The sequence below is a fragment of the Morchella importuna genome, assembly GCF_003444635.1.
Source record: "Morchella importuna strain M04M26 chromosome Unknown Morimp01GS032, whole genome shotgun sequence".
Classification (NCBI taxonomy): Eukaryota; Fungi; Ascomycota; class Pezizomycetes; order Pezizales; family Morchellaceae; genus Morchella; species Morchella importuna.
In genome coordinates, this window is record NW_025763429.1 from 265,624 (window position 1) to 290,809 (window position 25,186).

Genomic DNA, 25,186 nt, shown 5'->3' on the forward strand with positions numbered 1-25,186 from the left:
TAGGTTTGCATCATAATTAGACCATCATCTCAAAGTCGAAGATTAAAATAGAGTCACCTACCTCTACAACTCAGCCGCCGGCAGGAGAAGACGACCCGGCGGCAGCCCTACTTTGAGACTATTCGGTGGATATGGGAAATAGACTCTCTCAAAGAGGATCATTGTGGAGAGTGGATTTGTTGGGAGTGGGGGTTTAGTGCGATGGCACGCATCTGGCCTGAACCTGGCCTGAGCCAGTTGAACTTTCCACGCTAGCTTGACATGATATCAAAACCAAGCGGTCACATAAACCCCATGTCGCCCCATGTCGTGTTGAAAGCAGTCTCTAATCTGGTTTGAGCCGTTCAATAACCCCCCTGGCGCGGGGGCTTCACCCAATGGGTCAACTAAGCAAGCCTAGAACCTTGGAACGGGATTGACACTGGCTTTAAAAAGACGAATAATTTGTCGTGTTTATCAGTTCCTTGTCAGGTGTGATTTTCTCCCGGACACTCCCCACTACGGTTTAAGATCCCGGAAGGATAAATGTAAAGGTATGAAAATTCGATTCAAAACGGTAGCCTTCGACATAAATGTAGTTCCGCGGCAGGTTTCAATTTGCAAGTTTCAGTGCTGATACGTTTAGGGTCCCTAAGATCATCTTCCACCAGAGACTTCAATTGGGGACCAGGCGAGATCAATGTAGGAGAGGGCATCATTCAAGTGGTTGTCACCATCTCCTCTCATACATGGGAAGGATTGCTGAAACCCTCATGATCCGAGAGAGTTCATCTCGGCTGGTGGTTCAGATCCTGGTGGGACTATGCGAGTAATGAGACGTTTTCGGCGGTGTCTGAATTATACCGGGCACCCTATGCCTCTTATGGGGAGAGTAGTGGAAGGCAATAACTGAACGGTTCGGCGAGAAATACCATTTCAATTATTCGAGGCTCTCTTTATATATAGATGGGTCTTCTTGTGTAGTTTGTACACAGTGGTCAGGGATTTCGCTGGTGAAATCTGCTTGCGATATTTCCTGGGCACAATAGTGATATTATATAGCCACGCCCAAGTATTCACAGGGCACACTGATCTAGCACTCATTGCATACTCAGTAAGCATCAAATTAATTTTAGCTCTGCAACTTTACATATTTTCTTGCCGCCCCCACTAAGGCCCATATATTTGTAAAATTTCATCAATCCCGCCATGCACATGTCTCCGAAGATCATGGAAAACAAAGAAACCGATACCGTGTAGCTTCTCCTATTTATAGACGATGGTAATTATACTATTTCTCTACTATAGATGTGGGTGAAGTGGTACTCGGTGAGCGGTTATCTTCAATTCATGCGCTCTCACTCGATGCTGATCATAACCAGATCCCTACTTCAAGTATAACTTGGCAACGGCAAACTCCGCATATTTATGCATATCATATATATGTGTCGGAGTCAGGGTTGAAAAAAGCAATAATAAAATCATTAATTATCTCAGGTACAGATAGAAAGTGATAAATAAATCTATGTGGGAAGGAGAAATCGAAGGCAAAGCGATATCAAGTTAGGTACCTTTTGCCGCTTAGCGTTATTCCAGAATTAAGCGAGAAATGGCACATTCGCACCCCACGCCAGCTGTAACACACGAGATAATAAACACATCCATCAGAGACCAATAGGCCCCGCACTCCAACACGCGAGCATTCCGGAGACCGTAAAAATGGAGCAGAATCAGTTCGTCAATCAAGCTTGTTGGCGGGACTCAGAAATCCAGGTATTGCTCGACTCAATGCTCCGCGAAGCCGGCGAAGGTGAAGGTTTGATGTACCTTTATTCGGCCTTTATAGTGATTCGAGAGGAGCTCATTAGCGGGAGCGGTGCTTCGGTTTCGTGCCAGGAAATAGCCGATAAGTATAAAAGCGTAAGTTTAAATCTTTCCTGCAATGTGTAGTAACTAATGAAAGTTTTCTTATAGTTGGGAGTAGGCTACCTCAACTATGTTCAGAGTAAAAAGATAAGGATAATCAACGCTCATCTCAGCGCCAGGAATGACGCTCATCTGCGATGTTTCTCATCTTTCAATGAGAAGGTATTTTGCCGAGGTCATATTAAGGATTACAGACTAATAGTTGCTGGTAGGGATCCACGGAGGAGAAGAACCTCTCTCCACGACCAATCCTTCCGTTTTTCCACCAGCTCAACCTCCTATTTGCAAAGCCCACCGATTTAGACATATTTAATGACGATATCGAGATGGTCGACCACCCCTCAAAACACGCTTCTGAAGGACCACAACAAAGGAACGCATACATACACCCAGGGAGTAATTTGCCATCCAGTAATACTCTACCTTGGGCTGAAGAAACGAAGAAAGGTGAGGGGGATGGAACCAAGAGGCCTGCCTAGGCTGAGCAATTCGGTAAAACGGATCATCAAATGAGCACCAAAATAGAACGCGCTGTTACAATCCTCACGGACGATTATTCCGATATTCTCGACGTGGAGGAGATGAACGAGTGCCTCATTATCCTAGAGGACGAGAAGAAGGCCACAATCATTCTTGGCATTACGAACTCTAAGCTCTGTAGCCTCTGGCTTAATAGACAGGTTCTGATGGCTCGAAAAACATAATGGAATCGGTCTATTCTTTTCTATTAGGCGATGACGACTCTGTGTAGAGTAGAATTTGTGTGTTTTCAAAATAGTAGTGAGAATTTATCTCCGTAGCCCCGTCGATATGATAGAGTTAGTTTCCCCTTTCATTATAGAAATATATCTCACTTCCGCTAATATGTAACTTACACGGACAGATATCATCTTGGCGGATGTCAGCGTCTCCCGATACTATAGAGCGCTTTTGTAGAATTCCCATTGGGCCAGTGAAGTGTACTAGTACTACATGTAGGCACAGATATCTAGTTAGTTGAGGTTAAAAATGGAATTTGATCAGCGTAGGGTCGCAGGGACGGGGGTTATAGACCTCCGCAATAAAGTGTCAAAGCACCAGGGGTAAATTAAATCTGAAGTTCCGTTATAATTTTGTGGAAGACCTTTTCTAAGCGCACTTCGTCAAAGTCTTAGTCCGCCCCCTCATCTACCGGGCATTCCATGGCCGCGAGATACACCGGGAATCTCGTCAGCCAGCAGACCAAACGAGAGAAGAGTAATCTTCTCTTCAGCGATCAATAACTAGAGGGGTGGAGCGAGAAGAGGTGATTGGACAACGAGTACTTATTAGAATAAGCAATGGGGTAAAACGAAGTAATACATTTTTCACAAAATATTGTTGGCAGAATCTTCGATCCTTGCCACGTATGCCGATACAAAGTATATCTGTTTCCCTACATACATCTTTGTGTAGCACGTATGATCCCATACGATGGGACCTTAGCATCCTACCAGGAATACATACACCTATGAGAGTATCGCATGAAATAAAAGCCAAGTTGGGAGTATCGCTGACTTTCCGGCTTAGCACCACCGAACTAATAAGCTAAATGATGCGTTTTTCGGTAAAAATTGACACAATAACACCTGGTACAGGTGACACAGTTCGTTATGATTCAGAATGAATACATGGATGGGTGGTTGAGTATTAACACTGAAGGGTTGAGATTCTGCTTCGCCTTGTAATTGGTGATATGCAGTAGCTTGATGCATGAAGTCGAGGTACTTATCTACACTATAGTAGGACACTATTCTCCTACTTATAGTCCGTAGGCTGGAGAGGATTTTCAAGTATAAATCTAATAGTCCTATATTGGATCAAAGAAGGTGTAGGGAGTAGACCCCTTAATACTTCCGCCTTCTATAATATTTATTACGCTTTACTGGCGCCCAGACCACCCTTTTCTCCCTCATGCCCCCTACATGTCATGGTGGAAGACAACTCCAGAACTCTCTTACAGGGCGGAAGCAGAGGCAGGATTGATTGAGCAACAAGTGCCAAATGTGCCTTCTTTCTGTCCTTGGTGGAAAAACCGCGTCTTAGCTCAGGCTACTGGTTTAAAAACAGAATGATGGATTGGAACTCACTGGATAAGCAACATCACTATCGATGGTAGAAGGGGAGCCAGCCGGCAAATGAAGCTGTTGAGACAAGATGGCGAATAAGCCTCGCGAAACTGGTAACATATTAACATAGAAGACTCAATAAGCTGGAGAATCAACTTACCCCGAAACGTAGTCCAACGCCAGGAGCCTTGTTTCTCTTACACACGTGTCTTCCATGAGTCTGGGCCAGCCTTTTTGGGGACCCCGCTGTTCTACTTGATGGCTAAGCTCTTGGCCCTGTTTCGGTTCCTTCGCTGGCTGTGGGTCAAGGACAGTATGATCATCAGAGCAACTGCCTCACTGTATACTTTTGGCTTTAACGTCTCCCTAACCTTATTTACCCAAGACCCAGTTATGTCCTTTGAGAAGCTTCTTCAAAGGACTCTGCTTAGATGTGGCCCATCCACACCCAGGACAGAGATCCTTTGAGAAGCTTCTTTAGAAGCCTCTGGCCCGGCTATGGATTCTTCCAGTCCGATTGAGATGACATCCTGCAGGTAAATCGTATCGGTCCCAATGATGCTTTGAACCTCAGCACCAGCCTGATTCACACCTCCGACTGTTAGCATAATATATAAATCTCTTATGTGTGGCGACCAAACTAAGAAAGCCAGTTACTCACTCATTAGGCCTTTTCTACTGGTAGGGAGCGCCCCCGCCCAACAGCACAACTCCCACCACAACAACCCAGTCCCGACCAGTGATATCTCAAGCTATTCGCCTCACCCAATGGTAGTTTGATTTGCCATCCCGCTGGGTATTCTAGTAAAGCCTAGATATTGGTCGAATGTGGTTAGCAAGGAATCGACTAGCGCGCATTAGGAACCAATTATTACCTATGGGCTTGGGACGCTACTGCAAGGCAACGTGATATCACGCCTTTCAGCTCCTATCCGATTCGGGCCGATGCCACCGACGGGGCTAATACACATAGTCTGTTAAAGAGAGCGATCCGTTGAGGGCCAGAATGCGCCACAGACGCCTAGGTAGGAGCCAGGGTTTGTCAGTATAACTGGAATCTCACAACTGATATCGCCAGGCGTATAAACTTACTGTGATTGAAGGAACTAGAGGCCGGTTCGACTAACCACCACACCCAGAAACTGGCTATATCTTTCTCACGTAGATCAAGCGATTATTGAGGCCGTCTTGAGGTAGATACCCCAATTGTGCAGACGAAGATTTGATTTGCCAAGGGATGCCGTGGCCAATTTGTTCATTCGATATATGCTGGCGCTAGGTTCATGGTTCGCATAGAATAACGCGGATATAACCTTTGCGAGTGATTGAGTGCCTCGAGGAATAGTCTACTGGTAGGCTTCTCATAGCCACCATACAAAAGTGTATAGCTGGACTAGAAGTCAAGATTGCAATTAGCATAGTCCAAACGAAGTAATATCAGAGGAAAGATCAAACAAACATTGGTTTTAAAAACCTTCTCGAGATTAGCCATCCCGTTAATGGATACCGCACGATATCTTGTAACCTAATATGGGCCTTCGAGGTCTCTTCAGATGTTGGTCCTCTTAAACTAGTAGCCTAGCTACCGATAAAATGGGTGGGACGATCTGATAGGGTTTGCCCTTCTTGAAATGTAAGAATCTTCTTGGCTTTGTTCAAGCAAGAAAAATCAGAAATACATACTCGACTACAACGACGTTCTGGGTAGGTTTTGCAACCCACCCAACGGCGGCGAATATGGAACTAATATTCCTATTTGTCTCCTGCCCAGGGAATAAGGAAAAAAAGAAGGAAGGAGCCTCTAAGTTGTGGATACTGAAAGAAGCCCCCCACCTCATGGAACGGGATATTGCCTTGTTATCCAAAAGACCGTGACACGAGTTAAAAAATAAGACACTAAGGGATGAGAAGGCGTGAGAAATTGGGATACGATCCCTCGAGAGGTGAAAATCCAGCAAATAGAAATAGATATTTCTCAAGAGGTAGATACCTCGTTGCAAGAAAACACGGAGAATCAAACATCTTGACGGTATTTTATACTACCAACAAAAGACAAATGAGAGATCTGGATAGAGGACTATAATAAGAGGGAAAGAAGGAGTCGAGGATACTAGAACAAGAGTTTATGAACTATTTCTATGTTTTAACAGGGTCCACCCTGTGCACACTGGATGGATGATAATCGTGTCCTTACGGCTACTGATGTACGAATCGGTTTATACTTTCGTAACAGCCGAGAAAATTGCCAGGTGTCCAAACGAAGTACCGGAAAATGTAGGTAACCAAATGTATATTAAGATTCTTACCTACCCAATGGATATTCCAAAACCTTACACATACATTCTTGTGATAGTTGGTAAGACTAAAGGATGATGAATTTGTACTTGTTTTTGTTGTTTTAAATAGCTGACTTATTGGATGTATATATTTACCAGGCTTTAGTTTTGTTAAAGAGAACTTTAGATTTTGTAGAGAATCGTAGCTGCAGTATCGAGAACATTGTATCATAGCCAGAGGCTAATATAATAGCTTTCATATTCCGGACTGATTTGACTTGGGAGACTCATATCCCATCACTCGCCCCTGTTGGTCCCGGAACATGCATTCCGGTTCAATTGCGTAGGCACGACAGAAAGAGACCCATGCACACAACAGCAGGGCAGCGCCGGAGAAGATGCCGATAGAACACTCAAAAAGATAAAGTTAGTATCCTCAATAAACATAGAGGTTAATTTCAGCCAGAATCTCTTGTTGGGGGGACCCTGCTCGCCCGATTATCCCACCTAAGTTCGTCTTATAGAGGCGCAAGCACCCCCGGATTATAAGCTATGTATCTGTCCGTGGAGTGGTACCAGTTCTACAATGCTACATTCAGCTCATCCACGTTCATACAACGCACACAAATCAACACCCTCGGTAGCTTAATGCACTATCGGTCTGTTTACCAGCTCATACGGACATAGTTATATCCTCGCTCACTCAGGGGCACCTTCTATTTAAATTGAAAATATCACCTTAGCAGGGTGAATACACTCAATGTGTACCTATCATGCTCTCGAATGCGGACCTCTTCATCGCAAATCTCACTCATTCTTTTCACTGGATCAGCAAGCACAGTACCATAAGACTTGCGCCTCAGAGTATTCAATACGTTTTCCTCAACACACAGCCCAAGGCGCACAAATCACAGCTTACGGTTCAATTTGAAGGAATAGTATGGACAGATCTATACCTCCATCGCCGTATGATGATGACCAACGCGCGTTTGAGGTGTCATCTTGGCCATCATCACTTGATCAAGCTCCGAAAAGGCGATCCCGCTCATACTATACTCAACTAATCTAAAGGCTCATGTGCTCAAGTCGATCATATGTACAATATCAAAAATGCTTTCCCCATAGGCTGGCCAGAATAATATCGAAAATGTCTCCAGGGACTTCATAAATGTTAGTCACATATTCAGTCCAATCTTTAAACTATGTGATTATTCTATGGACTAACTACACCTTGTTTTGTAGGGCCCTGAGTACGTACCTTTTTCAGAGTCGGGGCAAGGTATACAGCTACGAATTAACCCATATACCCTATGGGTGTTTACAATAATCATGAAACACCCCTTGGAAGTAGAGGAACCGTCCTATGAAGGAGTACAGGTCACAGTCAAACGCGAATCACCTTCTATGTGTATGGGACGCTTGTAAGTAACTCGAGGTTGGTTTATGTATTGCGTCTACCCCGACCTCACAACCAGAACATCAACTTCTACCACAACACGCACTACGCAACATTCAGAAAGCTCAAATTCTCATCAGAATATTGATAACAGCGAAATTCCGAGACCACGCATTCCATTGAGGATTTACTACCAACACAATCCTATTCAACCCTAGAGTGCAGAAGCCCCACAGATTCCCTCACGCCTTCCCATCGAACTCACTAGAGCTTAATAAATCAGTGCTCCCTGACGTCTATCGTTCTGTGTTTTATACTTTAACATCTGTAAGATCTCAATATGAGTTCAAACTCTGCTCAAGAACCTGGTCCTTCTTCAAGAAAGCGCACCAGAAGCCGTCGCGCCCGAGGTCAGAATAGATACGACAAACCAATTCGCCCCTTGCGGGAGATTGCCCCCAAGATGTCTACACTCGTAGAAGGCAAAGACCCAAGGGAAGGTGCGCTGGCCGAAGAGATTCGTGTGGTGGAGGCCGCTATACTTACGGAAGAGATTCGCAAGTTGAGCTCAGCGACTGGATCTAAGCTAGGGCTTGACGGTAAAGCCACTGATCCTGATCTCGATGAGCAGTACTCCACCGACGAAGAACTTATCCTCCGGATCCGAGCTAGGCATAATCTCTCATCTGCTCAAACAGTTAACGAGCAATCTGCGGAGGACCTAAGAACCGGAACCTATATGTACGAAGACCGCGTCATACATCCAAGTTTTCCATTTGTTCCAAGTGTCGTGCTCACCAGTCCCACCGAACACTTGGAAGTGCCGGAACGCCCCTGGACGGACATACACGGTGACAGGGAAATGTTTGAGGATAGTTTTACGCCATCCCTGCCCGTCCCAGAGCCCTCTGCTAGGCCCTCACAAGCGGCTGGTGAATTACGGAGATCTCCTCGCCGGCATACCCGGCGTGGACCTGTAGAGGTGTTAAAGCGACGCACTCCGGCCTTACAAGCTGGCTCTTGTTCAAAAACTAGTGTTGATGGCATTGAGAATGAAAAGTTACCGGACGCGGTATACAATCTCGATGAAGATAAGGATCCTAAGATGCTTCCTGAAGCTGCGGAAGAAGAGACTGCAGAGGCAACTCTAATAATTAGCAAGGGAAAGGGTCCAGAGATTTTTCACGCAGTTGACAAGGAGATAGCTCCAGAGATTATATTGAGAGTTGACAAGGGGAAGGCGCCAGAGAAAATACCCGTACCGGACAAGGGGAAGGCTCCAGAGGTTGTTCGCCGAGCTGAGAAGCGTAAGGCCCCGAACGTTGTCCGCAGAGCTGTAAAGAGAAAGACCGGGGGGAAAACTCCCAAAATTGACAAGGGAAAAGCGCCCGAAGTGATTGGTGAGTTTAACGAGGGAGCTAGCACTCAAGCGGTTCGCATGCATCACAAAGAAAAATCTCCGGAGGTGCTTCCGCATTTTGAGGATGGGTGTATTGATCCCGTTCTTCTCTCCAAAAATCCCAATTTTGACAATATATACCTCTCCCGTGCTCGTGAGGAGAACTCATGGCTCTCTGAACGAGCAGGTAACATGAAGACAGGAGAATTGAAATTACGCAGTAATTTCGAATTACCACCAGGAACCAATTGGGAAACGCCTAGATTTAACGGTGAACAGCCTTTACCACCAAGTGAAAATGACATGATCGAAGCCGAAATTCGGGCAGACGAAGGGATTGATTGGGCTTATGATCCGCAGGCATTTAGCTACTTTGACCTTGCTTTCTTTTCGGAAAACGCTTCGGATATGGTTGGAACAGAATTAGAGATATCGGAATTTTTCAAAGGATCAATGGATATTAATGACCCAGTTGCGAGCGGCTCTAATCAAGTGACCACTAACATGTCCCTTCATGCTCCCCCAAACGAGGGAAGAACTATAAGTTCTTTAACTGGCCTCCATGTCTATGATTGGGGTTTCCCGGAGTACAATGCCGAGGAGACCGAACTCCCAGATGCCAATGATTTCGGATATTTCCTCGAAGAAACGAACTCCGAAGGCGTGGTTGTTCGCAAGTTCTATCCATATACAGAGCAAGATGATTGGACATCACAATAGCTTGGCTCATGTCTATGGTCTATTTTACCTAACTCGCTTCGAGATAACTAATCTTTTCACTTACCATTTAATTATGAATCTGAAACTACTTTGGCCGATTTCTTTCTGACTCTGTTTGCTTTTTATCCTCATCAATAGTTCTATTTCATTTGTACGACTTTCGCTATCACTTTCTTTTCTTATGGCCAACGGTAATGTTAACATGCGTACACGTTATTTATGAACGATCAGTGCTATAGTTTGCGCGCTCAGCATTTAATTTCTTTTCAAGGCTTTCTATTACATATACCGATAATCTTCGATTTTTTTTAGCGGTACAGTACTGCCTTCTTTTGGCGTGAATCGTTCTTCTGGTTCTTATCCCTAATTATCTCGATAATAAAGAATTTAATTCCATATATATGCCGTGCCAGAATCCCGTCTCCAAAATCTCATAAATTACATCGTTCTACCCTAACACTGAAGCTTGTCGGACGTGATTCATCGCTTCTCAGCTCGATCATTCCTTTGCTGCCAGATGTGCCCAGCGCTCTAGTACTTATGGGAAAGGCAAAATTGATGCCTAAGACTCCTCCGTCCTTTCACCAACCTTCTCCCGAATCGATATCAATTCTTAAAATATCCAGTATGTTACATTTCCCGGGCCCAATAATAATTCTCCAGAACAAATCCGCAATACAAGGTTGATCCTGAAGGTTTCCGGTTTCCGTTCCGGGCAACCCCCCCCCCCCCCCCCGGGGGGGCGAGTGGGGGGCCTCCGCCTCAGGCTCGGGATCAGTGTGTGTGACCCTTAATATCCAGGGATATAACATCTTGGTGTGGAATATGTTGAGCGCGGGGCCTAAGGAGAATCTTATCTCTTGCTGGAAGGTCTGTAGTAGTCGGGCGTGAATGAGGTTTACCCCAGGGGGTAGAGGTACTAGATGAGCACAGATGGTTGAGGTCGGAATTGATAGAAATGAAGTACTTTCTATTGAGTCTAGATACGTACAGCGCGAGGTAAAAAGTGAAGGCTGGGCACCCATTTTACACCAAAAATGCTACTTTTCAACGTGGCCCTAGACCACCAATTATCATAAATAATCTCCGAGAATTGGAGAAGTATATTTCTTGCATGTCAAGAATTGACTTATTAGCTCAAAATTAAACTATTATTCCTCTAGCCTGAGCTATGTTGATTTTATTGTGTTGAGTTGCCAAAAAACACGCCAAGACCACATATTTGTATGGGATGTAGCCAAATCTCCAAATTGCTCTACTTCTAGCTCATGTACTTTCTTTCATATCTGACCTGAGAGAGTGTCCTTTTAGATATATTAAATTTGGTACCCAAATTCTTACTCTATAAAGCCTTCTTTATTCCCGATCGCAATTGGGATGTGTGTTTTCGTTCTGTTTAAGCTAATTTTGGTGTATTTTTGGTTGCCAGCCTTCACTTTTTACCTCGCGCTGTACCTATGGACATGGATTAGCATTACATGTTCAAGACGTCGTGAAAGGCTATATATGATAACCTGAGATACAGCTCTTGATTAGCAGGTTATACTTCACTTCCCAACCGTATAGTGCAGGAGTTGTATTTTTCTAGTGTTAACCAGATGATGTACTAAGGCGTTTAGTAAAAGGTCGTGAAAATAAGCGTTGCAACGGGGCGACTTTTCGCGACCTTTTCCTGAACGCCTGAGTAAAGGGGACCAAGAATTAAGGCGAAATTGTAACATACACCTAAATTCTCAACAGCTCCCTCGGTATACCACACTGCCTTTACAATGTTTATTCACTACATGTATGTAGTATGTCAAGCAACTCAGAGTAGGTTTTAGCATCGGAGACCCAAATAACATTGTAGTCTTCAGGAGGTGACGTCGTAAATCACCTAATTATCAATTTGAAATTATCGGGATGGCACATATTACTTTCCTCTCCAAACTATAATAGTAAGAAGCCCCAATGTTCATTATCGCAATTCTTTTGTGTTCTATCCCCAGCGGAAATAGTTATTCGTGCACACTTAAACTTTACGCTTGGACCCACCAGTGCTGTGAAGCTTATGAAGCTTCTCGGTCATGGTTAAAGCCCTATCCTTAATAAGCGTGACTTTCATTCAATCTGAGGTGAGTGCCACACTCCCACATCTCCCATTTTGCCCAAGACATTTCTTCATCCCTAGTCATCTCCACTTTTCTGAGCAATCCTCAAGTAACAAGCTATTTCTCTCTCCTGCGATCCATACTCTATTACGATGGCTTCGAATGTATGATATCTCCTCCATTCTCTGAAGCTTAAGCCCACTCTAATAACTGTTTTTCATCAGAGGGTTGTGAACCTTGTGGTGGACCGTAGTTTGGTCTACACCCCGTGGTTGTTAAGGGTTGTGATCATCTGGGCATTCAAGAGCAGTATCCTTGCTTGGATAAAGGAAAAATTAGCCCAAGGTCTTTTCAACAGAACATCTGGAAAACGTGTTTACCTTTACATGTATGCTCTCCGTGAAACCTCAATCGTATCGAATGTCAATGCTAATTTAATGTGTGGTAAAGTGAGTACAAAATTAGGATCAGTGTCAAAGCGAGCCGTGATCTCATCACTGAGCCAGTACTGAGAGGAAAATATTTAAAGATCAAGTTCTCAATGTATACAACGCCGGATGGCAGAGTGTGTTCCAAGAAGGACCTTCCGAAGAAAGGCAGGGTGGTAACCAAGATAAGCCTTGGGATGAACATTCGTGGTGCCGACTCGGACGTTGCTAGAGCTTCACCTCAAAACATGCGTACACCGTGGAACACCAGCTTCTTTAAACGAAATTACACCTTTCCTCACACTAATAAGCCTCTGCGTCCTGATTGGCCGCCCAGTTGTCCTTCGGACACTAAGAGGACAACCGGTAACCAGAAAAGAGCCGATACCACCGCCCCCGATCGCCGAAAAGTCAAAACCGCGCCCATCGGCCAGTTAAATACCGATTCTACCAACACCGGGCAGCTAACGGTCTGGAAAGGGGTTGGTTCAGGAGGACGGAAGGTAGTGGAGGTTATAGTTCCTTAGGATGGTGGCGGTCATTTTCCTTCTCATCTCAATCTTGCCGCTTTCTTGCATCTGGCTAGAGTGCACACGCTAAATTTTCTTTCAATATTTTCTGTTATTCGCCGATTTCAAAGCTAAAAATCCGACTGGTCTCTTTCATCAGTTGTTGAAGACTTACACACTTTTTCTCAATCGATTTTCCTACGTCGTTTTCGCATGATAATGTTGTTGCTTTGATTTTATATAAGCTTCCTGCTCTTATTTGACACATAGGGCAAACCTATAGTCCGGGAGTTACTTCTCCATTTTCTTTAAGTTTCTTGTTGACTCGATTTCTTTCAATCTCTCTGGATCTCATTTACCGAGTTGGTGTTGATTCAAGGCGGAGAACGTATATGTGATTTGATAGTCGTCGGGACTATATGCATGGAGGAACATGTAGGGACTGCTCGGGTTACATGTGGTTACGTAAACACTTGCAAACCAATGTTCTACTTCAGCGGCTCTCACCGGTTTCTCTTCTAATAAAAGATCAATTGTTCCCCGTGCCTTCCATAGGCCTCAATGAGTTTCATCGGATTAAAATATCATATGGGTGACAGTCATTTCACTCGATGACCCCAGGCTCCAGCGGTGATCTGTTTTCTTTTTTCTTTTCCTTTTTTTCCTTGAAGGGTTTACTTGACATGGCAACACTGGTTCGTCCATCTTCCCGTTGAACCTTCGATTATGAGAAATTGCAACAAGAAAACTCATCTCACTCACCCAGGTTACGACTATGAACTGCTGCTACCAGCATGTTGCAATTTTGATATCGTTATAAATTATCCGCCAAACTACAGATGGCTCTTGGAACCTCCGGCTGACGGTTACGCCATCATCAAGACTCTCTTATATTGTTCCATCTTCACCGGTACCATTCTTCCCCTTCGAGCATAATCGGTACTCCTTCCGCGGGTGGCTTTGCGGGGTTCAAGTTTACAAGTTCTTCAAATACAGATCCAATACCATAAGGAGCGGTGTCACTCTAGTAGGCTAGGGAGGATAGTGTTTCTAATGGTTTTTCGGTTTATTAGTTCAAACCAGTCTTCTAGAACCGTCTAAGGAAACAGTTCAGTTCAGTTTTGCCTATTCACTATTTAGTTTAGTTCAGTTTATGACTTCGGCTAAACCAGTTTTGTATGCAGGTGGAACCCCTCATACAAAGTACGAACACCCTATCAGGATCAACCCTAACCCAGAACACTTTTAGTGCAGAGTCCCTGCCAGACCAGTGCCAAGACCTCAGAACAGTTCTGCAGCATAAACCGGTTCTTATTCGACTGGTTTAGTTGTCGGCCATTTTTAGGCCCTGTTCTGTTGATCGTGAAAAATTATTGTCGTTCCATGGGTTGCAGCCAAAACTGGAAGTGTGGCTGAGCCTACTTTTTATCTCAATCTCGACTTCATCGCTTCTTGTCCTCAATACAATAAAGGGTCTCACAACTCCATCACCATCACTCCAATCTTAATTTTTTGTTTACTATGAGATCTATTGGTAGGAAAGCCCATAGCTGCCCAAAAATTAAAATTTTAAAATCTTTTGTTGTTGTGGCTTTATATGTGACACCCGCTCAGTCCATGCAAAAATATCTGAGATTTACCCACTGAGGTGAAGTTCAAATTATGGCCCTTTTGTGATTTCACTCGGTTTTGGATGGTAAAAATAGGTGGTTATTAAACACTAGTTTTTATTCCATGCAGATTGAGCCGATAGTTTTTGTAACCGAACAGGACCTTATTCAGTTTAGTTTAGTTTAGTTCAGTTCACCTCTGCTAAAAGTAAGAACCGGTTTTACTGTTGGAAACACTGAGGAAGGAGAAACCCCAGCCTGTAATCGAATATTTGTTAGACGGGCTGTGTCATAATAGCACTTCCGGAGCTAGTCCTCCGTGCCATAGCCGTAGCTTTTTGATGTCTGTCTACTGGTAACACTTTGAAGGTGATGGCACGTTCGGCTCGCGATCGGGAACCAGAATTAAAACTGTACTTTCGGTTGAGACACAAAGAAAAGAGCGACGGAGTTGATGTGAATGGAGAACCAGGAAGAGGATGTTGTGGCAGCGAGGAACAGCAAAGCCCTCTCTAGACCGTCAGAAACGACCAGTTTCTTCCATCCGTAAGGTGCTGGCTAGCCTCGATCTTGATGTCCCGCTGAAACAATGTGCAAACTTCGGAAGACCGATACTACATCATGACATAAATACCGGCTCCGTCGCATGACGTCCTACCCATGGCCCACGGCATTACTCGGACATTCGAATTAACGGAAGAATAAGTGTTGGATATGATAAATCCAACGCGGCTGAATTAGAAATATCGCTCTCCGTTATTGGTTTTAATTTATCAACTTGAACCAGAATTCTTGTCATGGAGACTTAGCGAGTTAGGCATCTTTTCGCGGAAGCACAGAGTATCACTCGCATGGATGACTAAGCTCAGTATCAGAAATGGGGTAGAGCTGATACTGCATGAGCACGAAGTATACAACAGTGTTACGGAAATAGTACGACACCGCCAAACACTGAGATAGTCGCTTTTATACATCTTTTTCTCACTCTATGATGGTGGGCTTTAACTTAACCGTTGAGCACATGTATCCATAGCGGGTTGGCCAGTTCACAAAGGCTTGCCTCAGTGAACCGGGACCCCCGCAGTTAAAGATTTCGAAGTTTCATCAGAAAAGGGAATCGGATAACCTCGCCTCCGTCAATGAGTATGCATGCTCTACCTTTTCGAGCATTAATAAGACTATATCGATGTAGAGACCTCGGCCCTAATCGATAACTCCTCTGTTGCGTGATCTGGAATCTCTCCGCCGTGCTAGTTATCGTGAAGCACATACCCTGCATGTTGTCATCACTCTCTTGGCGGCACCTGTTCCCCACCCCTAAGCCTGCATGTTCTTACGAGTCTGCAATACCACAACCTTGTCGTATCATACACCGATGCCCCTCTAAATAGAAATGGTACAAACGGTAATCTATAGAATTCTCTGAATGTATGCTGTCACTTGACACCCAACGTCTTAAATTCCATTATGTACGGGGAATGTCGGCAAACTTGCTTGAAACGCACCGTATCTCTGTAAAAAGAAGCTCCGGTTATATAAAGTTCCTGTTATCTCGCCTTTCTATGCTTCCGAGCTCATCGGCAGTAGTAGCACTATCGAGTGATATTCCATGATTATAATGTTTTGTTTACCCGACTCCGTTTATAGGGTCACACGTTGGGAACATGCGGAGCTTCTGGTGGGATCGGCATAGAATACGTCAATAGAGGTCAACCCCAGGCTCCTTTCTCTTCGTCGGTGAAGTAGGTGGTGCCTGCCCGCTTTGTGTTGCTATCTCACGCGTAACCTACGTCACCCGTGTACGTATCGTATGGACAACATTTGAGTTCATCCGGGAGTAAGACTTCCCATGGTAGCTATCTCCTTTGAAAATGTAAGTTGTGAACGGGAAGAACACACAGGAAGGTCTGGATGGTATGCTGTATAGTATCAGCAACCTAAAGTGGATGTTTCTGTTCAGTAGCATACGGGTGGGGGTGATAAGGTTGACGGCCTATCAGCTACTGTAGGGTCCTAAGTAACTAAGTCCATGCCAGCAAGAACAAACCTACACGAATGGAAACGGTGCTTTCTTTCGGTGTTACATTGTCACGGAGTGGTTTGTGCCTGTCGTGTCAAGGCTAAGTGAGCAGAGAATCTAGATGTGCGACCGTGTTCGGTCTGTGTCGGACTACTTCTGTAGCATCATACTCTGTAGCGCAGTTCTATTAATTGCAGACAGCGATCTCGCCTTGTGGACGTTATTGGGGTGTGCTTCCTACTTTAGTTGATTTGTTTCTTAGGGATAGGTGTTCTTTATTTCGAATGTGTGTTTCGTCACGTCATCGCTGGTAGTCAGTGGTGCTAAACTTCGCTCTGCAACCTCATGCCTCAGGTACACCCGCACTTCCTCCACCTTATATAAAGCCCAAAGCAACGCCCAAAGCGATCACCTATCCAAAGAAAGCTGCTCATACACAACCTCCCAAACCTAAACACCAGAAAAGAATACACCAATCCAACACCGCGAAGGTTATAACAAATCCGGACACGCACTTAGTCCGGGAGTTTTTGTAATTGTACGTTCATACCTGAACACTCTCCATCATCTTTCCCTCCTCCCCTCCTCCTACCTCACTTTTCAGGCAAACCTACTGAACTCGTGTTGTCCGGTGGCCAGTGTGAACTCTGCCAAGCAGAAGGGTTCAGTTCGCCTCTTTCTAACATCTTGTGTTAATAGATAACGCAAGCCATAGTACTCGTAACACGTATAGAACGCTCTTGCAATGGCAGTGACCGAAGGAACCTTGCGAGCTGGTGGAGAACCCGCGAAAGCTACCGGAGAGGAAAATGACCCGCATACATGTAATCGTAAGATGACAGCAGTTCCCAAAATGTGAAGATTGTCGCTAATCTGAATTAGTGACCCCAATTGGTGCAGCGCCGGAGGATACACAGTTCTTTTATCTTGACGACGATGAGAGGATCACAGCCTGGGTACCTCTCGCCGCAAGTGACCTAATCGGCAGATCTTGTCTTCCTGAAGTCTCGTTTGCGGTTCTCACGCACTCCGTAGTTCTCTTCATGTCGCAATCCCGTGAAATTCTATTGGATAGTTCTAAGCAGGATGTCTGCAGACCTATGGTTTATAGGTTCGCCAGACAGATCATACCGGTTGTATGGGGGAACTACTTGCAGGATCAAAATTTTAACCAACAAGAAAGATTCGCTCAGTAAGTTCCTTATGTGATAATTATGATCAGGAGACTCCATTGACATATGTATCTTTACTAGTGCTTATCAGATCGTCCGGGAACTCATCGGGATTTGTCTCGAACTTGATGTGGAGGACATTCCGACTGAGACTAGACGCGTCTCATCCGCTTGTGAGTGGTCGGAAACTCCGCGAGGTGACGAGCTCCAGACCTCTTGGGGTGACTCCCCAGAGAACCTCACGATGCTCGAACACAACTTTCACAATGCTCGTCTGTTGGGACCTAATGTTTTAATTTATCGCTCTGATTCTACCATAGCTTTATCGAGGTTGAGTAAGGGTATCATGGGGAAGAAGTTAGAGAGAGCCTTGCTGAGCACTCTTACTGATCTTGGCAGTGTCTATTGCACGATGTTAGAAAACATCCACGCCAAAAGGGGACTGGCTTCAAAGGAGAACTTCGAGCCGGAGGAGATGATCTCGTCCACACCGCTTCTGGGACTGAAAGTCGGTGGTATCAGACACCCTGCTTATGTGGTAGGATTCCTGTGCCTTTCTTTGTTGAAGCTTAGAAAATTTCTACTTTTATAGTATATGAAACTAACATTGGTATGTGATGCTAAATAGAATCCCAACAAGGTCATGCTACGTGACTGCACGATGCCCGTGATGCCTCATGAGAAGGATGAGAAAGACTACCAAGACTTCTGCTCATCAGGCCTTCAGTCCACATCCCGAGATGCCTTAGTGACTGCGATGAAGAAGGTTAAACTCAGTCCCGACAGTGCTGGTCCGAGAGGTATCCAGAAAAGGCGTTATGTCCCAAAAGCAAGATCTCCGCTTCAAAAGATGGAGCTTGCGTGTGAAAACGCGTGCCAGTACGACTCTGATTTCGATAAATTCGTCAATCATGAGAATCCGCCGATCAATACGTCCCCGGATTGTATCTGGTGTTTTGATTAATGGGAGAAAGGATGGCGAGGCTTAGTGTAAAATTGGAGGTTGTAGGAGTTATGAGAAATGCGAAAAGATATTGATGCAGAGAGAAGCATACTTTGGAGTGAAATCTTATTCACGTGTCCTGTACAGGAGAGAGGAGTAGTTATCTTAGTAGCATAGTTCTCACAGTGTAACGTTGTTTTAATAAATATTCTGCGTCAAGTCTTGGATTGAGAGTCTGCTTTGCAATTTTCCCAATGTCCTTGCTCATGGAATGGATGTTTGTGAATGATTTGTGGGGATGTGACGCCTTGAACAGTGAGTTCCTGAGATTTGATGATTCCTCTGGGGTAGGTTCAATGGTGATATGCTTGTTTGGCCGTTAGTCGGCCTAGAATAGAGTAAATTTGGATGGGTTTGGCCATAGGCCCCCTCGAAGGATGTCCGACAATCACCAAGAACTACTAGCCTGTATTAAGAGCCTCATCGAAGTGGATGATATATGAAATATATCTCACATACATGTAATTGTCAATCTCTGATCTGTGCAATCCTTGTCTTGAACCAGACCCAATTCGGCTTAATGTAGTTTTAATAGATTGGTAGATCATAAATTTGGTTTCTCTCGGTGTGTACGGCAGGCCTAAGGAAATGGCTTAGGTCAGAAATGGTAAATTAAAATATAGGGTAGTTAGAAGTAGTGAGTCAAGTTCATCTTTTCTCCCTGGCGGACCAGATTCAGGCTTTTTCATTGGGTACAGCATGCTGAGACATTAGCTTCCTTGTGTTAATTCCCCTTCGGGACAACCTTTACCAAGGTATTCTAGGGTCGCGCGTTAAATCTCTCAGGGAATGTTTTATTTGTAAACTTTTTGTTTTTAATTTTATCCTACGTCCCTGCGAGGTGGAGCAGTTGAAACTGAAAAGTTATCTTATACATTAAAGCAATATGAGAGACAAATGTGATCAGCCCAAAGGATTCACAGGCACGCCATAAATTATAACAGTGTTACACAAATTGAAGCAAGAGAAACCACAGAAGGATGATTTAATGCCTCTAGCTCTTTGATTGTTCTCTGTGAAACGATTTGTTTTTATCACTCCGTATGGGATCATACATGTACAGCTTATTAGTCGTTTGTTTGTCGTTCATCCCGCACGCAATACCTCAACTAGTAGGTATCAAATTAGTCCTGGTGGGTCCCATCCCGAAGAGTTACAAGCTTCGATACGAATCTCGACACACGGAAGTACTCCATAGTAGTATGTCCAAACATTGGCAAATGTGAGATCATGAGCCACCCGATTAATCCACTGGGCCTAGACTATATCCAATCATAACTAACAGATGTTCTAGGTGCTTGTGCTGATTGGTCTCTGCCAAACCATTCTCAAAATGGTCTCGCTATGACTTCCTAGTGCTACTGACCACCTAGACGACACCCATAGCGCCATATGCCGTCGTAGAATGTATCTCCAAACTTTAAACAAAACATCCTCGGGCTGCTCTTACCTCACAGACCCCGCGCTGAAAGAACACTCACATCACTCTTACCTCTCAGCAAGCATAGGACAGCCTTCTACACCTACAAGAGACCCGAATCTCGAGCTCCTTCACACCTCTACCTGAACACCAATCCACGACTCCAGGTTCCACACAACACAAACACGCCTTCAACCGTTTCTGACTACATCTTGATTATTAAAAGCCAGGACCCAGAAAGGTCACGCAATGGAAAACGAAAACTATGACAAGAAGGGAAAAATGCCAGAGTACTGGATTCCTCTGGAGATCGAAGACGACCGAGAGCCCGCCAGAACACGTAAAATCCCAGAATATCGCTTTTCCTGTAGAAAGGATACTAATATCCATCGCAGCAGAAACTGGCATCTATCATTCCGAATCCTCACGTGACGCTGCTGCTGTCTGTGGCCTTGGTACCTCCCCTTCATTCTTCCAGATACCGCACCTTAAACCCCTAGGTTATTAACATAGATATAGATGACGAAGACAATCGTCTGATCATGTATATGACGTTAGCAGTCATGCGTGACCCCGATCTCGATGAGCTTCTTAAGCGATCAGAGACGGACCCCACCTGCGGCGAAGAGATAAGATTACGCCTAATCTCGCTCTACCCAAGTGCGGGGGGGATTAATGATCTTTTGAGAAGGCTACATCGGTCCCGCATAAAGGAGGGGAAAAAGAGACCGTGGGCAGCCTCGCCGCATATAATCATTAGGCCAGCAGGAGGAAGGGTGCACCGGACCGTTGGTGGTTTGAGATTACCAGGCACGGCCTTAGAACCTCTAGTGCGCAGAACCGAGAATAGGATAACTAGGCCGCCGAGAGGTCGGAAAAGGACCAGGGGGGGTACATTGAGGCCTGAGGAAACGAAAATCCTGGTTGACCGGTTTGAGTCAGTGTTGTCATTTCAGGAGAGCGCGGAGAATAATAGCGAGGAGCCGGTTAAGGAAGACGAAATGAGTGTTGACTGGATCGGAAATGGGTTTTTGGAATAAACGTCATCTACTAGTGCTTTTCCCCCTCTGTTCTTTTTTTCCTAATTTTAGGAGTACTTGAAACGAGAATCTACAGTTTCCTACTTTTATCATTTCTGTAACGTAGTTTCTATCTTGTTCAACGTTAGGCATACCGTTGATATGCTCCAAACGATACGAGATGAACTCTTATTAGAAAATACATGTAGGTTATTTAATCTTAGTCTCATGCCCACCATGTGGTGTTGTTCACGAGCAGAAGGAGGAACGTGTTTCCAAAGGTTTGCGCAAAAAAACTAATTTAATCGTTACTTAGCGTGATAAACAAATTGACTCCCTCATTTACCATGACAGTGTATCCGAGTAAGGTTTAGATAATCTATAAACCATAGGTTTGAGCGATGATGCACAAAAGACCCTTTCCCTCATGTCTCCACCCCCCGGTTTCTGACTCCTAGACCTCAAACCCAAACATCACAATTAATAAGCTTGACTAATTTATCAAGACCTGGAAAGATGGACTGGGCATTCTTCACACGTCTCATCTGGTAATATGGAAATACCAATAGAAAACTCAAGTAGATGGATTGAATATATTCTTACTAGGTTGTACCACTTCAAAGAGTATCAGCGAATCAGGACACATGGTAAGAGCACAAAGTCAAACCTATCTCCGGCAGGCATAGTGCAACGGGAATAGACTGGACCGATGAGTACATGGAGTTATCTATATCGTTTATCCGTACAGCTCTCCGATCGCTGCTCACAGATACCAATCATTCAAAAGAAGGAAAACAAGCGGTTACCGCATTACGATCTGCCCAGCCTTACTGCTCCTGCGCTTTCTGAGAGATAATTAAAGCGGAAAACCCATGGATTATTTGCTCACGTGTGTTGTTGACTGGAAATGATTGTGGCCTCCCAGGGACGCGAGGGACAGTCAGAGGCGCTTAGCCAATTCCGGCGTGAGAACTTTTTGGAACATCTTCGTTTATGTACCCCACCCAACGCAACATATAGTCTACTACGACTCGAAAGGCACGGTTGTATACGCTGATTAACTGCAAGTATGTGTAGTCAACGCGTCCATCGTATGCCTCAAGTATCTCCAGCAACGTTACTCACGTTTTCGAAGAGGACTTTGAATATGGCAGAAGAGGGCTTGGGGAACGACGCTGCTAGCCTGGCATACCGGCTGGAGGTATTCTCGTATCCATGTCCTATTTGCAAGATCTCCCGCTGGAAGCATGTGAGTAGGAGGGCTGGGGACGAGCCTTGGCTAGACGCAGTATCTCCTCAGCCTTAGAGCCATACAGTCCAGTGGAGATGACATTATTGTTCATTTGAGTCCCGGGATCAACAATAGAGTAAACCTCATTTATGTCGACAATACAGCCCTATTATCATTCTCGAATAGATAACTCCCAAAACCAGATACAGGTGGAGGCACTAGAATCCACACACGTCGAGATATGTCCTCGATTCTACCGGCCGAAATCGATGTATGGTGCACCGACACCAAAGGGGATACACAAAGGGAGGGGTGGAGGTTATACCGAAGATCCCGGCCAACCGATCTCTCCAACAAGTACATTCTTCTGCTCTTTCGACCTTTTCCAAGCGCGCCTGCACCGTTCACCAAAGCCCACCTCCCCCCCAAATCCCGTAACCTTACGCAATAACAGACATTGTGAAAAGGCCACTTCTTTAAAGCTCCCCACCCGCCACCTAACCCCTCTTCAAAGCATCATATGCTCATCTCCAGCTTGTATCTCTTTGTTGTGGGATTTGGTGCAGTGAGTCATGCCCCTGCAGCTTAATCTTATCTTTTCATCACCTGGCTAGTTATATTCTAGCTACCAAGCTGATAATCAAGTACCCACAAATACACGTCGTCACGCGGTAAAGTACTCGAACGGGAGATTTCTGGACGAGGCAGGACACATCTAAGAGCAAGGTTCAATTGGCTGGTGAACAAAAATGGTATGTAGCGCAAGATACAGTACTCAAGATATATCCTACGATATTGGGGGCTGATAGTTAGTGAATGTTTTCTATCTCGCAGTTTACTGTGCAGTGTACGAAGAGACATCTATTATACAGAGAGTCGAAGCGTACAGCGGAGCGGTAGACGAGGAAAACCAAGAGTCGATTATTATTTGGCCTTGGAGGATGTAGGAATAGTGAACCAAGAATTTATCAGACCTATCAACGCTGCCCACCATCTACGCCCAGCCATCATCTCCTTAACCTCGTACAACGTGTTCTTCGCCCATGATGCCGTCCTTACCTGCAGTTGGCCCAATGGACTCCGCAGTGCTAGGCCCGATAACGGACTGCCCCGAAAGCTCCTCACAGGCCCCCACAGACTGAAGCCCCCCCTTCCTCTCCCACCTAAGAACAACTGGTTCTGTCCCTGGCTCGGGACTTTGCGCTGCGACTATGTGGGCACCATCTTCCACCCCCTCCATTGAACCAGATCCTATTAAGAATTTCTCGCGGTACTTGAGTCCGGCCTAAACCTTTATCAAGTACTGCCTATCTTTGGTGATCTCGCCCTTCTTTCCATCTTCCTCCGAAAGGATACGGATTGTCTCCTCCAAGAGGTTACCAACCCCAGAAGCTCCCGGGATACGACTACGGAGCCAATCTTCAATATCCTTCTTTGAAGCGGGATCTCTCCTTTCATCTTGATAGTACTTCAAAAGACCCAGCAACCGCTCACTGCGTGTTAATCTCTTTACGATATCCATCCAGATGAGGGAGCGGCGAAGACCTAGGGTAAAAGACATGTTAGTCTCCTAGCAGATACCAACGAAGTAGGAAGGAAGATTTACGCTTCCTGGCATTAGGCTTTTTTTGTCGTGCAGAAATTGGGAGATTGTCCTCTGGAGAAATTTGGGAGGAGCATGGGAAAGGGCGTGGGCGTCGGGTCCGCCCGCCACCCGTAATGCTCTGCGGACGTCACTCCTACCGCGGGCACTCCCTTGGGCGCGGTTACTCGCTACGGCGTGACGGGATGATACTTTGCTAACCTTTTGTTGATAGATGGTGCGGCGGACGCAGCAGCAGGTGATTTGAGCCATGCGAACGTTGTCACATCGATAGTTGAGTTATCCTCTGCGGAAACAGCGAGCGGCGGCGGAGATCTTAGGTTAGGGAGTCCTCTCTCGAAGGGAAATTGATTGGCGGGGTCCGTGGACATTTTGGGCTTTATCCTTTGTATACAGACAGTGAGAGTGTTGTGGTTATACAATATCTAGATCTACGTCTCAAAGTCAATGGAGTGTGCCCTGCCGGGCTTCCAACCATACCACGTGACTTGGTCGACGACAGTAGGTTAACCACCAACCAGTGTGTATAGATCTTTATACCAGCTTAGGCTCTACGGGCACGTAGAGAGATACGGTTCACCCTCTCTCAAACTTCAAAGTTCTACGTCAACTATACTATAGAGCGGTTTTGCTCAAACTTCATGCTACACCGGGGACTGGCCATGGGTAGGGGAGAGACTGCATCTAATTGGCGAGATCACTAGCAGGAGGTTAGTTCAACCTGCGGTTACGGGCCAGGCATCTAATCGATATTAGGAGGATATCTACCCTATGATCACAAACTACCACGATGTACATCATGACCTCCTTGTAGGGTTTCCAACGGTTCACCCGTTCTACCAAACAAACCGGTTTTGGTAAACCCGTTTAGTTAATATTTCAGTTTAGTTTTTGTCTTTGAGCTAATTCGGTTTGAACGGTTCATCACAATCAAAAACCGGTTCAAACCGGTTTACTAAACGGTTCTATCATGCAGGTACCCGTCACATAGGGAACGTATTGTTTTTTTTTTTTTGTTTAATTCATACTCGCTAGGCAACGTATTTCCTTACATTGACCGGTTTTGGGCGGGCTCAATCGCACCTAATAAACCAAGAAACAGATTCTGAAAAAACATCTAGTTTATGAACCTGCAAACCAAACAAAAGAAAGATTCTAGTTCTTAAACCGGTGTAGAAAACCGATATCCAGTTCAGTTCAGTTCAGTTCAGTTGGAGATGTAATTCAGTTCAGTTCGGTATTGTATGACCTCCGAATACAACCGGTTTCAACCGTTGGAATCACTGCCTCCTGGCCAC

The 25,186-nt window shown here is 45.1% G+C and overlaps 6 protein-coding genes across 6 annotated transcripts; 5 read left to right on the forward strand and 1 right to left on the reverse strand.

The window, feature by feature from the left end:
* Nucleotides 1-1,698: 1,698 nt before the first annotated feature.
* LAJ45_08864 (uncharacterized protein) lies at nucleotides 1,699-2,609 on the forward strand (the record flags this gene model as incomplete). The annotated part of the gene is made up of 4 exons (XM_046118413.1): nucleotides 1,699-1,899; nucleotides 1,954-2,067; nucleotides 2,118-2,352; nucleotides 2,431-2,609. The coding sequence occupies 4 exons, from the start codon at nucleotides 1,699-1,701 to the stop codon at nucleotides 2,607-2,609; spliced, it is 729 nt and encodes a 242-aa protein (XP_045968369.1).
* Nucleotides 2,610-8,004: 5,395 nt separating this feature from the next.
* On the forward strand, nucleotides 8,005-9,783 carry LAJ45_08865 (uncharacterized protein; the record flags this gene model as incomplete). Its single annotated transcript, XM_046118414.1, has 1 exon — nucleotides 8,005-9,783. One exon carries the CDS (start codon nucleotides 8,005-8,007, stop codon nucleotides 9,781-9,783), a length of 1,779 nt encoding a protein of 592 aa, XP_045968370.1.
* Nucleotides 9,784-12,025: 2,242 nt separating this feature from the next.
* Nucleotides 12,026-12,828, forward strand: LAJ45_08866 (uncharacterized protein; the record flags this gene model as incomplete). The annotated part of the gene is made up of 3 exons (XM_046118415.1): nucleotides 12,026-12,037; nucleotides 12,098-12,261; nucleotides 12,324-12,828. 3 exons carry the CDS (start codon nucleotides 12,026-12,028, stop codon nucleotides 12,826-12,828), a joined length of 681 nt encoding a protein of 226 aa, XP_045968371.1.
* Nucleotides 12,829-17,185: 4,357 nt separating this feature from the next.
* Nucleotides 17,186-18,576, forward strand: LAJ45_08867 (uncharacterized protein; the record flags this gene model as incomplete). Its single annotated transcript, XM_046118416.1, has 4 exons — nucleotides 17,186-17,270; nucleotides 17,323-17,632; nucleotides 17,694-18,150; nucleotides 18,241-18,576. The coding sequence occupies 4 exons, from the start codon at nucleotides 17,186-17,188 to the stop codon at nucleotides 18,574-18,576; spliced, it is 1,188 nt and encodes a 395-aa protein (XP_045968372.1).
* A 1,708-nt stretch (nucleotides 18,577-20,284) lies between these two features.
* Nucleotides 20,285-21,075, forward strand: LAJ45_08868 (uncharacterized protein; the record flags this gene model as incomplete). Its single annotated transcript, XM_046118417.1, has 3 exons — nucleotides 20,285-20,375; nucleotides 20,431-20,490; nucleotides 20,555-21,075. The coding sequence occupies 3 exons, from the start codon at nucleotides 20,285-20,287 to the stop codon at nucleotides 21,073-21,075; spliced, it is 672 nt and encodes a 223-aa protein (XP_045968373.1).
* A 2,495-nt stretch (nucleotides 21,076-23,570) lies between these two features.
* Nucleotides 23,571-24,259, reverse strand: LAJ45_08869 (uncharacterized protein; the record flags this gene model as incomplete). Its single annotated transcript, XM_046118418.1, has 3 exons — nucleotides 23,571-23,830; nucleotides 23,892-23,896; nucleotides 24,090-24,259. The coding sequence occupies 3 exons, from the start codon at nucleotides 24,257-24,259 to the stop codon at nucleotides 23,571-23,573; spliced, it is 435 nt and encodes a 144-aa protein (XP_045968374.1).
* Nucleotides 24,260-25,186: the final 927 nt, after the last annotated feature.